General features: G+C 41.2%; 1 protein-coding gene across 1 annotated transcript in view; it reads left to right on the plus strand.

Annotated features, from left to right (window-relative positions):
* Nucleotides 1-14,190, plus strand: part of INTS11 (integrator complex subunit 11) — a 519,827-nt gene that overhangs the window by 367,454 nt on the left and 138,183 nt on the right. Inside the window, exon 13 of the mRNA XM_044063605.1 lies at nucleotides 4,745-4,806. Within this exon, the coding sequence (XP_043919540.1) occupies nucleotides 4,745-4,806 (62 nt within the window). The remainder of the gene's footprint in view (nucleotides 1-4,744; nucleotides 4,807-14,190) is intronic.

Below are 14,190 nucleotides of genomic sequence, written 5' to 3' on the forward strand. Positions count from 1 at the left end.
GGATAAGGTCATAGAATGAAAAGGGGCAGGGGAGGTAGGAGAGAGGAGGAGAAGGTCATAGAATAGAAAGGGGCAGGGGAGGTAGGAGAGAGGAGGAGAAGGTCATAGAATCAAACGGGGCAGGGGAGGTAGGAGAGAGGAGGAGAAGGTCATAGAATAGAAAGGGGCAGGGGTAGGAGAGAGGAGGAGAAGGTCATAGAATAGAAAGGGGCAGGGGAGGTAGGAGAGAGGAGGAGAAGGTCATAGAATAGAAAGGGGCAGGGGAGGTAGGAGAGAGGAGGAGAAGGTCATAGAATAGAAAGGGGCAGGGGGTAGGACAGAGGAGGAGAAGGTCATAGAATAGAAAGGGGCAGGGGAGGTAGGAGAGAGGAGGAGAAGGTCATAGAATCGAAAGGGGCAGGGGAGGTAGGAGAGAGGAGGAGAAGGTCGTAGAATAGAAAGGGGCAGGGGAGGTAGGAGAGAGGAGGAGGAGAAGGTCATAGAATGGGAAGGGACAGGGGAGGTAGGAGAGAGGAGGAGAAGGTCGTCGAATCAAACGGGGCAGGGGAGGTAGGAGAGAGGAGGAGAAGGTCATAGAATGGGAAGGGAGAGGGGAGGTAGGAGAGAGGAGGAGGAGAAGGTCATAGAATCAAACTGGGCAGGGGAGAAGCAGGAGAAGAAAGTGGATAAGCAGGGAGAATTAAATAAGTCACCAGGACTGGACAGCTCTGCTTGGTGTAGGCAGGGGAAGTGCCTAAAGGCAGAGAAAACCTCCTCCAGTACATACCTGAAAGGACAAGGAGACCCTGAGGTGGGAAGGGGTGTTAATGTGGCTAACTTGAACCAGTGGTACACAGTGATAGACTTGACTTTGGCCCAGGTGACTCAAGTTTAGTTAGCGGCTCAGGGCTTAATGCCACAGAGAGGGCAGGTAGGCATAGCTGTCCTGAGAGGGTTGGGGAAGCGGTGATGGTAAGCAGGTCACTCATAGTACTGACGGACTTTGGGGCTTAATGAAATTGTCAGGTTCAACGTTAGGTCAGGCCTTGGAAGGCATTATTATCCTAGGGACCAGGGCAGGTACGTCCCTGTAGGCCCTGCATCATTGATCACCCAGCCTAAGGGATGTCATCATGTAGGGAGAGAGGTTACAGCCATAACCAACCCATGCAGAGCTCCTACTTCCAGTGACAGCAGGGCATCTCCAAGGCTCAGCTGCTACTCCTGTGAGAGAACTATGCCCATGTCAGAGACACAGGGGTATGTGCAACCTCAGCCCAGAGGTGTTAAATGTCTGGGTATTTGTGCAGAGACCTTAGCGATAAGATGGCAGGTTACACTGAGGAGGCAGATGCGATGGCATTTAAGTACACTTACCAAATGTATAGAGCTTGATTGGTAATTTCAGAAAAAAATATGTAAGAGGGACTGCAAACCCCATAGAGAGGTGAAAATAATACAGAATCTTAATAGAGAAGGCAGAGAGGCAAGCATGTTTCTAGAGGCAAAGCTAAAAAAATTAAGTAAAAAAAAAGATTCCCAAATAGTGGAGGCCAGACATGTAAGATATAGGGGCAGTGGTGTTGGCATAGCATTATCTGGCAGTGAAAAATTGAAATGAATAAATTCAGGCCAGGAAAGGCCCCCAGTGAGTTTTTTTTCCCAGGAAGTTCTTTAAAATTATAGGAATAGATGGGAGGCACTAGGGAAGAGAACCAGATAAGCATAACCAAAAAAATAAGGGCGGAATTGGTGAGTGCTACAGTACCTAGATATCTGGTGGTGCAGGGAATGGAATACAAAGTAGTTCACATTTACTTTGAAACAAGGGAACCGATGGGACATGTTGGACTGGTGCTTTATTTTTTGCAAGTGCTGTCTAGCCATTTGAGGTTTGTAATCTGTGGTGGTATGGAGTCCTCCATGAATGTTACTTAACTTCTGTTAATCCTGAAATCTGGGTGTAGCTCTGACTTTTGATGCTGGCAACACCTCACAAACTACTAAAGTGAGCCTTATTTATTTATTTTATTTTACATTTGTTAACCGAGAGTGAGAGGTATGTGGGCGAGAGGTGCCATAGTTGCACACAAAATGGAGCCATGACTTATTTTAGGCTGTGGCCGCAGCCCCCACCTCCACTACACGATGTGAAAACATGTCCTTCTGTATGCTGACTGGTGTTTTATAGCAGCATCTCCACCCCCATCTGACCCCAAAAGTAGTGACACTTATTCATACATCTCCTACATCTCCACATGCCTACCATAGCATCCATTCTGAACTCACTTTGTTCTCTGCTGTGGCTGCAATGGCCTACCATTGTGCCGGCCAGTCATCGCATCCCTAGTTGTCCCAAAGCTAGGCAAATTGGCGAAAGGAGTCCCAGTAAAGAAGTGTTAAAGGCAAAAGGGAAATAAATGGAGAAATCATGATCTACAAGGATATTATGAAAGAGATGGAGGAAAGGGCATTGCAGGAACTGAAAAAAAAACTGGCCTAGAGGGTTACAAATGGGGGCATGTATTGTGGAATGGGAAAAATTGATCAAGATGACACTCTGTGTCCTCCTACTGGTCTAGGAGCAGCATCTGTGACTGTTCACAGGTGGGTGTCTACACCGAAGAGAGTAGTCACAGGTAGGTCTGTATGCTGAGGAGAATAAAGTCACAGGTGGGTGTGTACACCGAAGAGAGTAGTCACAGGTAGGTCTGTATGCTGAGGAGAATAAAGTCACAGGTGGGTGTGTACACCGAAGAGAGTAGTCACAGGTAGGTCTGTATACTGAAGTTAAAAAAGTCACAGGTGGGTGCGTACACCGAAGAGAGTAGTCACAGGTAGGTCTGTATGCTGAGGAGAATAAAGTCACAGGTGGGTGTGTACACAGAGGAGAGTAAAGTCACAGGTGGGTGTGTACACTGAAGAGAGTAGTCACAGGTAGGTCTGTATGCTGAGGAGAATAAAGTCACAGGTTGGTGTGTATACCGAAGAAAGTAAAGTCACAGGTGGGTGTGTACAGCAAAGAGAGTAGTCACAGGTAGGTCTGTATGCTGAGGTGAATAAAGTCACAGGTGGGTGTGTACACCAAAGAGTGTAGTCACAGGTAGGTCTGTATGCTGAGGAGAATAAAGTCACAGGTGGGTGTCTATACCGAAGAAAGTAAAGTCACAGGTGGGTGTGTACACCAAAGAGAGTAGTCACAGGTAGGTCTGTATGCTGAGGTGAACAAAGTCACAGCTGGGTGTGTACACAGAAGAGTAGTCACAGGTAGGTCTGTATGCTGAGGTGAATAAAGTCACAGGTGGGTGTGTACACCGAAGAGAGTAAAGAGAAAGAGAACAGATGAGGCTGACAGGCATTGGAGGTGCAGCCTGAATACACAGGGCTGGAGCTATTGCTTTGGGAATGCAAATAGGCAAAGAACATATTGCATATTGGAAGGAACCATAAAAAAAAAAAAAGAGGAAACCTTGAGGAGTGACGAAGCTCATATTGCTCATGTCAGGGATGGTGAGGAGCTGTATAGCAAAGCATTGGAAGGGTGAGGAGGAGATAACAGAGTTCAAGGTAAAGGAGAGCAGTGTGGCTACACTGCAGAAGGTGACAGCAGAAACACTGAGAAAACGGAAATCAGAAGGATAGTAGAATCAAAGGAAGCAGGCAAACATGCAATAAAACTGAAGGAAAGATGAGACTAGCCAACTGCCTGCTACCAGAAGAAGTGCATGGATGGATGGATAGATGCAAAGGTCAGGGTAGAAGAGGAAATGAAAAAGAGCAATAATCAGTGTGCAGTGACACAAACGTGGGATGGAGGGACAGTGAGGGTGGGAGGGAGAAGGCCTAAGAGACCTCAGCCCTAACAGGGAGGTGGACATGAACACAGGCCTAGAAAAGCAATACTGACAAGGGTACCTTTTTGGGATTATGACTATCCCTATTAGTCTGGGTGGCCACGGTGGTGCAGCAGTTAGTGTTGTCTCCTCACAACAAGAGGTTCTCCGGTTCGATTCTCGGCTGGCGTGCCTTCTGTGCGGAGTCTACATGTCCTCCCTGTGGTCGCGTGGGTTTTCTCCGGGTGCTCCGGTTTCCTCCCACATCCCAAAGACATGCAGTAGGTGGATTGGACAGTCTAAATTGGCCCTAGGTGTGAGTGTGTGCCTTCTGTGGAAGGTTGGGCGCCGGGCTGGCAACTCGACACCTTAAAACTCCACTGCCAATCATGAGCGGACAGATGATCTGCTGTGGCAACTCCTAACCGTGAAAAGTCAAAAGAAGAAGAAGAATATCTCTATCAGTGTTGGAATACTTTGTGTAAAAAAGAGCAGTATTGGCAGTATTAGCAGTATTGGCAGTATTGGCAGTATTAGCAGTATTGGCAGTATTGGCAGTATTGGCAGAGTTAGACAGAGATGTACTTGATAGAATGTACTTTTATATAAATGCAGTACTTCATGTGTGATCCTCATTAAAAAGTATGTTTTAAAAAGTTACTAATTTTGCTTTTGTCATATCTTGGAGAGCTTGAAAAGCTTCTTTTCTTTAAAAAGACCAAGATGCATTCAGGCTTTCCCTTCGATATGTTATGTGTACAAAGCTTTGATGCAGTTGTAATATTAACTGCTTAAGTGTGATCAAGAGAAAGACATTCTTTTATAGAGCTGCTGTGGTTGTAAGATGTTGCTTAAAAAGTAGCTTAACTGATTTTTTTTTATAAAACTCCTGGGATTTTTAATATTTTTTTTCTTTCCTTTTTTTCCTGTAGGCCCATTACCTGACCCTAAGAAGCCCAAAGTTATGCATGGCACTCTCATCATCAAGGAGGGGGTAAGTTTCATTTGCTTTTTATATTATCTTAACTTCACTGGTTTGGATATTCTTCAGTGGATACTTGTTATTGTATATGTGTATAGCTATACAGACAGATGTATGTGCATGTGTGTTTGTATACAAATGTAAAGTGCAGCAAAGGTAAGGGTAGACCTTTATAAGGAGCATTACAAAGGTGGCTTAACTCTTAAATTCACCGTTTATCTTTACACGTAAGGAGTAGATAGTAGCTTCCCTCCTGTAGAGTCGTGAGAGAGTGTGGGATGTCTCCTCCCCAAATAAAAGTAAAATTATTTCTACTTCATTTGTAAAATGTTCAAATTATGTTTTCAAAATGAGTTAAAATATGAGAGACTGCAATAATGAGACAGTGTTCTCAAAGTATTTGTTTCATTAGTTTGAGTTGATCTGATGCTGTACATGAATTCTCTGTGTATGTGCTGTGTTGTTCCTTGGCTACATCGCAAGATAAGCAAGCTGTTCTTCCTTTGATCTTAAATCTAGAGTCACATACATGTATTTTATCCTTATTCTAAATAAAAAACCTAAAAGTGGGCCTTTTACACTCAATGCATAAAGTAATTATAGTTTGGAAAGCATTGTGATGCAGTTGTTTCAGGTTGCAATGTTCGATTCTGGCCTTGGTTACTTTTTTATGGCGGTAGCATATTTTCTCCATACCCACTTTTGGTTCATCTAGGTGCTTCTTCTTCCTCCAGTGTCCATAGATATGCCGCCTAACTTTACTGGCTTCTGAGTTATCCTGACATTTGTCTGTAAATGTAGTTGTGTAATGTCCCATTTGCGTTGCATCTTGCCTTGTTCCCAGCATTCCAAGCTAGTGCCCACTCCGCTCAAAGCACTATTTTGCTGAATTGGAGTAAGCAGCTACAATGCATGGATGTTTACATCTGGCTTATTTATTTCACTTGTTTTCGATACTTTAAGACAGGACATTACTGGTCAGTACTGGATTACAGACATTTCTTGTACTGGTGATTAGGGAAAGCTTTGCATATATCGTTATTTCCTGATTAAGAGAACTGCATGTGTGTTCTTAGTTCAAAGCCATCAAAAAGGACTCCTTTGTTTTCAGTTGTACATTGCATGTTGTTACAGCACTATTCTGCCTTAAAATGTAGAATTACACACCATGAATATTGTGTTCAAAATTACATGGTGGCTTCGTGTTGGTGGACCTGTTGGGAAAGTTGGGAGTTAGTAAAGGAAGCAAAGCAGTAATGCCATCTGGACTTGGTGTACTACATGCAGATGTGAGGCCACAGGTCCTTGTTTAAAAATAGGCTGCAAGTATTCAGACATATTTTGAAACTTTATTGAAACACTTTTATACTGTGTTAGTATGGTCATCTGAACTCGGTCCATCACCAAAACTGACCTAAGGAGAGAGTGTGTGCTCCCAGTAATAAATTATATGGTTTAATGGCCTTCTAGAAGATTGATGGCTATTGGCTTGTGCTAAAACACCTGTGTTCCCTTTTTTAAACACCTTTTTTGAATTATCTTTTGTGATATAGGTACATTTATATGTATATAAAAGTAATCAAACTACATATAAATAAGTTCACTTTGACAAACATTATACTTCACATATATTCCTATATATATTATGTAACCTAAGTAACATTGCATAAATTATTAAAACCCTGGCCTTTTTTTAAAAACAAGGAACATCTTTGTTAAACCATCACTTATAATACAGGCAATCATACATTTATATAAATGAAAACAAACCACACTGACACAGTCCTAGTCGCAAGCATTTTGCATCACAAACCATACTTACACAGTCCCAGTTGCAAACATTATACATCACTTATAATCTACCCAGTCATCATTTTCAGTCAAACATTACATAGCTCATTTAAATCTTGCCTTTTTTAAAAACCTCATTCCTCCCCTGTATGTGTATGTATTGTTCCCATTTCTTTTCTGTGTAGTTTGCTCATACCCTTTTCTTAAGATCTCAATTCCAATTGTTTTCTCTCTGTTACTGTATTCACTACTTCTGGTACAGTTGGTTTAGATTTTGATTTCCATTTTCTTATAATTGCTTTTTTGGAAGCCACCATAATTAGATACAGCAAGGCCTTAACATGTCTAGACAAACCCAATTCTGTATCATAGCTCAGAAAAAGCATTGCCCTCTTCATACCAATCTGCCCACCCAGCATCTCTGGTAGTACATCCCACAGGGAATCCTTAAAGTCTGCCAACTTACTGCACTCCCAGAAAATATGTTCCCAATTACCTCTTTCTTCCTCATCACACCTCCAGCATTTGGTCTCTGTCTGAGGAAAAATTTCTCTGGAGTCTACTTGTGGGTATACAAATATCTATATAAATATTTCCAAGCAAAAATCCTAAATCTTCTAGATTTTGTTGCATATTTGGGAGACATACTTATATCCTCCTGTTGTTTCTTTGTGAATTGCTTATCTAGTCTCTTTTCCCAATTCTTTCTAAGCTCCTCTGATTGATTCTTATAGTTGTCATGCAATGTTTTGTTTGCTCTACTAATTATTCCTTTTTTACGGCAGCTTCTGTTCTGGATGAGACTGAAAACTCTACCAGTGCTGGTCTTTCATTTAGGACCCCACTATTTCTTACTCTTTGCCTATACTCAGATATTAGTCCTTGATGGGGAAGGCAATCTCTAACCTGAAGTCCAAATAAATTATTGGTGTCTTCCCATTCTGTCATCTTTCCCTCTCTAGTTATTTGCTCCCAATATCTTGGTTCCTTTGCCAGTTTTCTACAACAAATTCCAGCCCCTCCTTGCCTATTGTCTGAATCCCAAATTGCGGTAATCCCTGTCGACAGAATCTCCTTTCTCCATTGCCATGTTGGCTTAGTTGTTAGGATACTTTCTGCTATTTTACAGCTGTAATATTCTGTATGATTATTGTTATTCTTATTAAAGGTCTGCATCCAAATCCCCATCTCTCCTTGTTTCTTGAGCTCTCCCTTTATTTCATCATCATCCCTTTCCACTTTGAATTTTAACTTTCTGCTTGTGCTAGGTTTCGGAGCCTTAACTTTTAGCTCCAAAATACCCCTTCAAATCGGGTAATCCCAATCTGCCCTGTTCTACTGGAAAATTCAGCTAATCCCACTGTCTCTTGCTATCTTCACTTCCCAGAAAAAGTCCTTCAGCTCTTCATTAATTGCTATTCACAACTACTCCTCTGGTTGATAAAAGTATGCCTGATCTATGTATAACACTAATGGGACTTAAAAAACATTTTAACTGTTTGTATCTTACTATCCATATCCATATAAAATGCTTCCATTTTCTCAGTTTATGTGTTAACTTTTGTTCAGTCTCTTCTCACATATCCTTAGGTGCCACACCGGAATAATTTTAATCCATACTCCATGCTGATACAAATTCCTGAATTCAGGGCATCAGTGCAGCTGGTGTCCAGGATCAGTCACCCAGGGCATGGGTATCAGTAAATGAAAATGTCAGATTTCTTGGTATTAGGTCGCTTAGTTTCCCTTTATGATAGTGCAAGTGTTGAGAGGGTGGGCTGTGCCAAGGACCCATGAGCTGCGTCAGAACGTTCACATGTTGTTCCAGCTGTATGTGTTTCTTCCTTACTATCACAAGCAGAAGAGAGAAGCAGTGCTGCCTTGTCCAGAAAAATGTCTCACAGATAGGATCCAAGAAGTTAGGATAGGAAGCCATCTCCGCTAAGAGACATGTCACCAGCGGAGTCCCCCAGGGCTTCATACTGGGTCCAGTCCTCTTTGAAATCTACTTCTCTGAAGTCAACACCAATGTCAAGGGCTTGTGGGATCATTTTTGGCTTCTGCTTATCTTCTGGACTGCCCTCTCATGTTCATAGTTTCATAGGTTTATAGTAGGCTAATGACCAGTGGGGCCTTTACAAGCCTAGCCTAGCCATGCAACCCAAATGGATAGAATGAGCTGTTGTGTTTTAGAGGTTATTTTAATAGGGATGTATATACGATGAGACATGATTTAACTGCCTTTGTCCATCAGAGACACAGGTTCCACACCAGGGTGAATTTCCAGTTTGCCATTCACTGGTCCAGCTTGCGCATGAATAGGGTTAGGGAAATGCTTTGCTTCACATGGATGGGAAGCCTGTTCCAGGGATCTATTTATATCCTAAGCAATACTTAAGTACTTGGCTCAAGTAGTTCTGATGATTGTCATTTTGTGGATATAGAGAAGGTCCATCAGAGCGGGGTGCAAGGATGCCTTGTATGCCGGGCATAAATCACCTCTCAATAGACTGTAGGATACAAGAGTACAAAGATAGGGCTTTGAGATGACGTGCTTAGGACATTTTATTTACGTGCTGTATTCTTTTTGTGATGAACCCCTGTGTCTGTTCCAGTTGTTGCATGTGCCTGGTCAGGTACATAGGGGGAATTATACTCGATGATGTGAGCCAAATAAAGTGGCTCAATGACCTGCATGGACCCAGATGCTATGACCTTACTTTATAAGTCAAAACAGTCCAAAACAAACCTATTAGCAGCTGAAGGTGTTCCGTGAAAGAAAAGGCAATGCAGTGAATAAATCACGAATGAATCACCATGGACATCCAAAAGCTCTTGAAATCCTTTATTAAAATGAACCCTCGATAAAAAGAAAATATTTTTAGCAAAATCCTTGTAGAAAAATATATAAAAACAGATGCATCATTCAGGATGGATAAGCGCTTTTGGGATTTCCCTTACTCAGATCCTGTTGCAACTGAAAAAAAATGTTCCATTTAAGGAAGGCTTAACCAATCAAGAAGTTCACACAAACTGACACCTCCAGTGTAAGCCAGAGGTAAAACATCCTATCAGGACATGATGGTAAAGTTGCACCCTCCCTAGAATCCAGTCAGTGATAAAACTTCAAGTGGAAGTTAAAACATCACTCCATTAGGTGTGCATTTGCTTTTGAAAAAAACACTTCTCTGGCAGAGCAGATACCAGTCCTCTTTCTTCAGATGGATTCAATAAGTAATGCAACACCTTGGTTAAAAATAAAACATGATGTAGTAAATTGACACACTGTTTCAGTGAGGTGAATCTTGTCACATAAAAGGCTATTGTTCACAGTGCATGAACCATAATGGAACAGCCTAAAACAATCACAGTGCATATATTAGGCAATCCCTCCAGTTCATGCCAGTAACATTTTTCTATACGAGAAATAGCAAAGAAAGGAGGGGGGGGGGTGATGGGGGGGCACATGCTTTTCCTTGACTCAAAGCTAGCTGAGAAAATCAGTGACAGGTTTTGAAACATTTGGTCTTTAGTAGAATAGGTTTTAATAGTACCACACCATTAAGTCCAGGTTCATGATCAGCTCGTAAGCTGATGATCCAATCAATTTCAGTAACTTCAGTGCGATTCTGCACATCGCCTCCCTTTATGTTTGCAGGAATCAACTGTAGCACCATAAACTTAAAGGCGGGTGCAGGATGCAGTTTAACATGTTGTGTAAAGCATTGGTCTTGTCAAAACGGGCAATGTCACATACGTGGCGAAGAATTCTTTCTTTAAATCGGCGATCTGTCTTCCCTATATAGAAGGCATTGCAATCCTGGCAGTCAGCCACATATATTAAATGCTTGGTGTTGCAGTTGACTCGCACCTTTAGGGAAAAAAGTCTGGCCAGAAACTGGATGATGAAACAAATTGGAAACATTGATGTACTGACAAGCCTTGGATTTTCCACATTTAATAGTGCCATTTCTACCTTCAGTGTGTTGAGATCTCCTAGTAGTTCGATCTTTATGACACAAGAGTCGCTTGCTGTTCTTTTTATTTTTGAAGGTAAATCTGGGTACATCTCCCACTATTTTGCTTAGACTCTGATCTTCTGTCGGCACTGGCCAATATTTCCTGATGATGTCACATACTTGTCGAATATCTGTAGAATAGGTTAAGATGCACCTTAATGGAGGAAAATGGTTATTGTGCTTAGTAACTTTTTCATCATGAGCAAATTGACTGGAAAAATAGACTCGACCCTTCCTCTTTCAGATGTTCTGTAAGTCACAATTCTGATTCACATCCCTATTGGAATAACCTCTTCTTTGCAAATGCATTTTAAGTTGCTGAAACTCTTTTTCAAATTCATCGTCAGCTGTGCATTGTCTAGAGATTTTAGTGGCTTGATTTTCAAATATATTGCAGAAGACATGCCTCGGATGGATACTATCTTTGTGCAGGTAATGATTCCTCCAAGTTCTTTTCCTGTAAATACTGGTCTCCAGTCCTGCATCCGGATTTAAAAATAACTTTAAATCAAGAAACTCAATGGCTATCTTAGAGTACTGTGCTTCAAAAAACAGGAAGGTGGTTGTGCTGTTCAGAAATTCTATGAAATAACTTCGATTGAATGTCATCCCTTTCCCAGATGAAAAGAATATCATCCACAAAACTACCATAATAAATCAGGTGGGTGGCTCATGGGTTGGATTCATTGAAGACATGTTCTTTCTCCCATTGGGCAATCACAATGTTAGAGTAACTGTTGGCACATGAAGTGCCCATAGCAACACCCCACCATTGCCAATAGTACTTTTCACCATAAATAAAAACATTATTCTGTAGGATTATTTATAATAATAAATAGATTTGTTCCTTACATGTCGATCTAGATTGTGCAAACCATTTAACAGCTGCAATGCCATGAGTTGGGAATGACAGTGAACAAACTTCATACATCTAGGGTCACCAAAATAAAACTGGAGAAATCTGTGTATGACTTTGTCTTACCATACAGTTTCTCCAGAAAATCTCCAGTGTCTTTAAGTATGGTATCAACTTCTGGTAGAAGTTTTTTTAGTTGTTCCTCTCCATATACTGAAAATGATTCGGTGACCCAACCCTGTCCGGCTACTATGGGGTGCAGAGTGGGGGGGGGGTCACGTAAACATTTGTGAATTTTCGGCAGACCACTAATAGTGGGTATCTGGGCATGTGCTGTACTGAAAAAAATCAAATAGCTCTTTAGAGATGAGTCTGGTGGCAAACATCACTCAAGGTGTTACTGACCTCATTAACTACTTTTTCAAACTCTTTCCTAGTAATATTTTGATAAGTTCTGTTGGCTCTTAACATCTCCTCCATCTTTCTCTTGTCATTTGCGTGAATTACCATCAGCTCCCCTCCTTTATCTAATGGTTTGACTACATAGAACGAGTTCCTTATTACTTTGGACGTAAATTGGTTGAAAGCCAGGTTACTGTCTACATGCATCCAAGTCCCTGACTACTGTGATCTACTCTTAAGGGCGTTTATTGATCAGGTAGTTTCTTGGGGTGGCAGACATCCCAAAAGGTACTATAATGGATAGTTTTAAGCCATGCCTTTGTCACCAGTCATTTCCATGCGTTTGACCTTTCTGTAAGATGTTTGTCTCTTAATGGGATTCAATGACTGCTTCTAGTTTGCAATCATCTGCAGACTTGGTCAGCCAGAAGCCCTTGACATTGGTGCGGACTTCAGAGAAGTACATTTCAAAGAGGACTGGACCCAGTATGAAGCCCTGTGGGACTGCTGGTGACAGGTCTCTTAGTGGAGATGGTTTTCCTATCCTAACTTCTTACATACATACATACAAATGTTTCAAGCACGGGCATTAATTCCTTTCTAGCTTGCCAATATACCAAAACACTTGTTCCCATAATAAATGTTCAGGCTGTTCTTAAAAATATCTAAACTAGTACTTGCTTTAATGTAAGTTGGTAGTCTATTGCAAGCATCAGCTACTCTGTCAGAGAACCAGTTAGTGCACTTCTCATTCCTATAGAACCTTCTACACAGGTTATCTGATGATTCTCTAGTACTTTAATGTAATTTGGTAGTCTGTTCCATGCATCAGTTACTCTGTCAGAGAACTAGTTAGTGCACTTCTCATTCCTATAGAACCTTCTACATGGGTTATCTGATGATTCTGTAGTACTTTAATGTAATTTGGTAGTCTGTTCCATGCATCAGTTACTCTGTCACAGAACCAGTTAGTGCACTTCTCATTCCTATAGAACCTTCTACATAGGTTGTCTGATGATTCTCTAGTACTTTAATGTAATTTGGTAGTCTGTTCCATGCATCAGTTACTCTGTCAGAGAACCAGTTAGTGCACTTCTCATTCCTATAGAACCTTCTACATAGGTTATCTGATGATTCTCTAGTACTTTAATGTAATTTGGTAGTCGGTTCCATGCATCAGTTACTCTGTCAGAGAACCAGTTAGTGCACTTCTCATTCCTATAGAACCTTCTACATAGGTTGTCTGATGATTCTCTAGTACTTTAATGTAATTTGGTAGTCTGTTCCATGCATCAGTTACTCTGTCACAGAACCAGTTAGTGCACTTCTCATTCCTATAGAACCTTCTACATAGGTTGTCTGATGATTCTCTAGTACTTTAATGTAATTTGGTGTCTGTTCATGCATCAGTTACTCAGTCACAGAACCAGTTAGTGCACTTCTCATTCCTATAGAACCTTCTACGTAGGTTGTCTGATGATTCTCTAGTACTTTAATGTAATTTGGTAGTCTGTTCCATGCATCAGCTACTCTGTCAGAGAACCAGTTAGTGCACTTCTCATTCCTATAGAACCTTCTACATAGGTTGTCTGATGATTCTCTAGTACTTTAATGTAATTTGGTAGTCTGTTCCATGCATCAGTTACTCTGTCAGAGAACCAGTTAGTGCACTTCTCATTCCTATAGAACCTTCTACATAGGTTATCTGATGATTCTCTAGTACTTTAATGTAATTTGGTAGTCTGTTCCATGCATCAGTTACTCTGTCAGAGAACCAGTTAGTGCATTTCTCATTCCTATAGAACCTTCTACATAGGTTGTCTGATGATTCTCTAGTACTTTAATGTAATTTGGTAGTCTGTTCCATGCATCAGTTACTCTGTCATAGAACCAATTAGTGCACTTCTCATTCCTATAGAACCTTCTACATAGGTTGTCTGATGATTCTCTAGTACTTTAATGTAATTTGGTGTCTGTTCCATGCATCAGTTACTCTGTCAGAGAACCAGTTAGTGCACTTCTCATTCCTATAGAACCTACTACATAGGTTGTCTGATGATTCTCTAGTACTTTAATGTAATTTGGTAGTCTGTTCCATGCATCAGTTACTCTGTCACAGAACCAGTTAGTGCACTTCTCATTCCTATAGAACCTTCTACATAGGTTGTCTGATGATTCTCTAGTACTTTAATGTAATTTGGTGTCTGTTCCATGCATCAGTTACTCTGTCAGAGAACCAGTTAGTGCACTTCTCATTCCTATAGAACCTACTACATAGGTTGTCTGATGATTCTCTAGTACTTTAATGTAATTTGGTAGTCTGTTCCA

The sequence above is a fragment of the Protopterus annectens genome, chromosome 2.part1, assembly GCF_019279795.1.
Source record: "Protopterus annectens isolate FY-2018-M chromosome 2.part1, PAN1.0, whole genome shotgun sequence".
Classification (NCBI taxonomy): Eukaryota; Metazoa; Chordata; order Ceratodontiformes; family Protopteridae; genus Protopterus; species Protopterus annectens.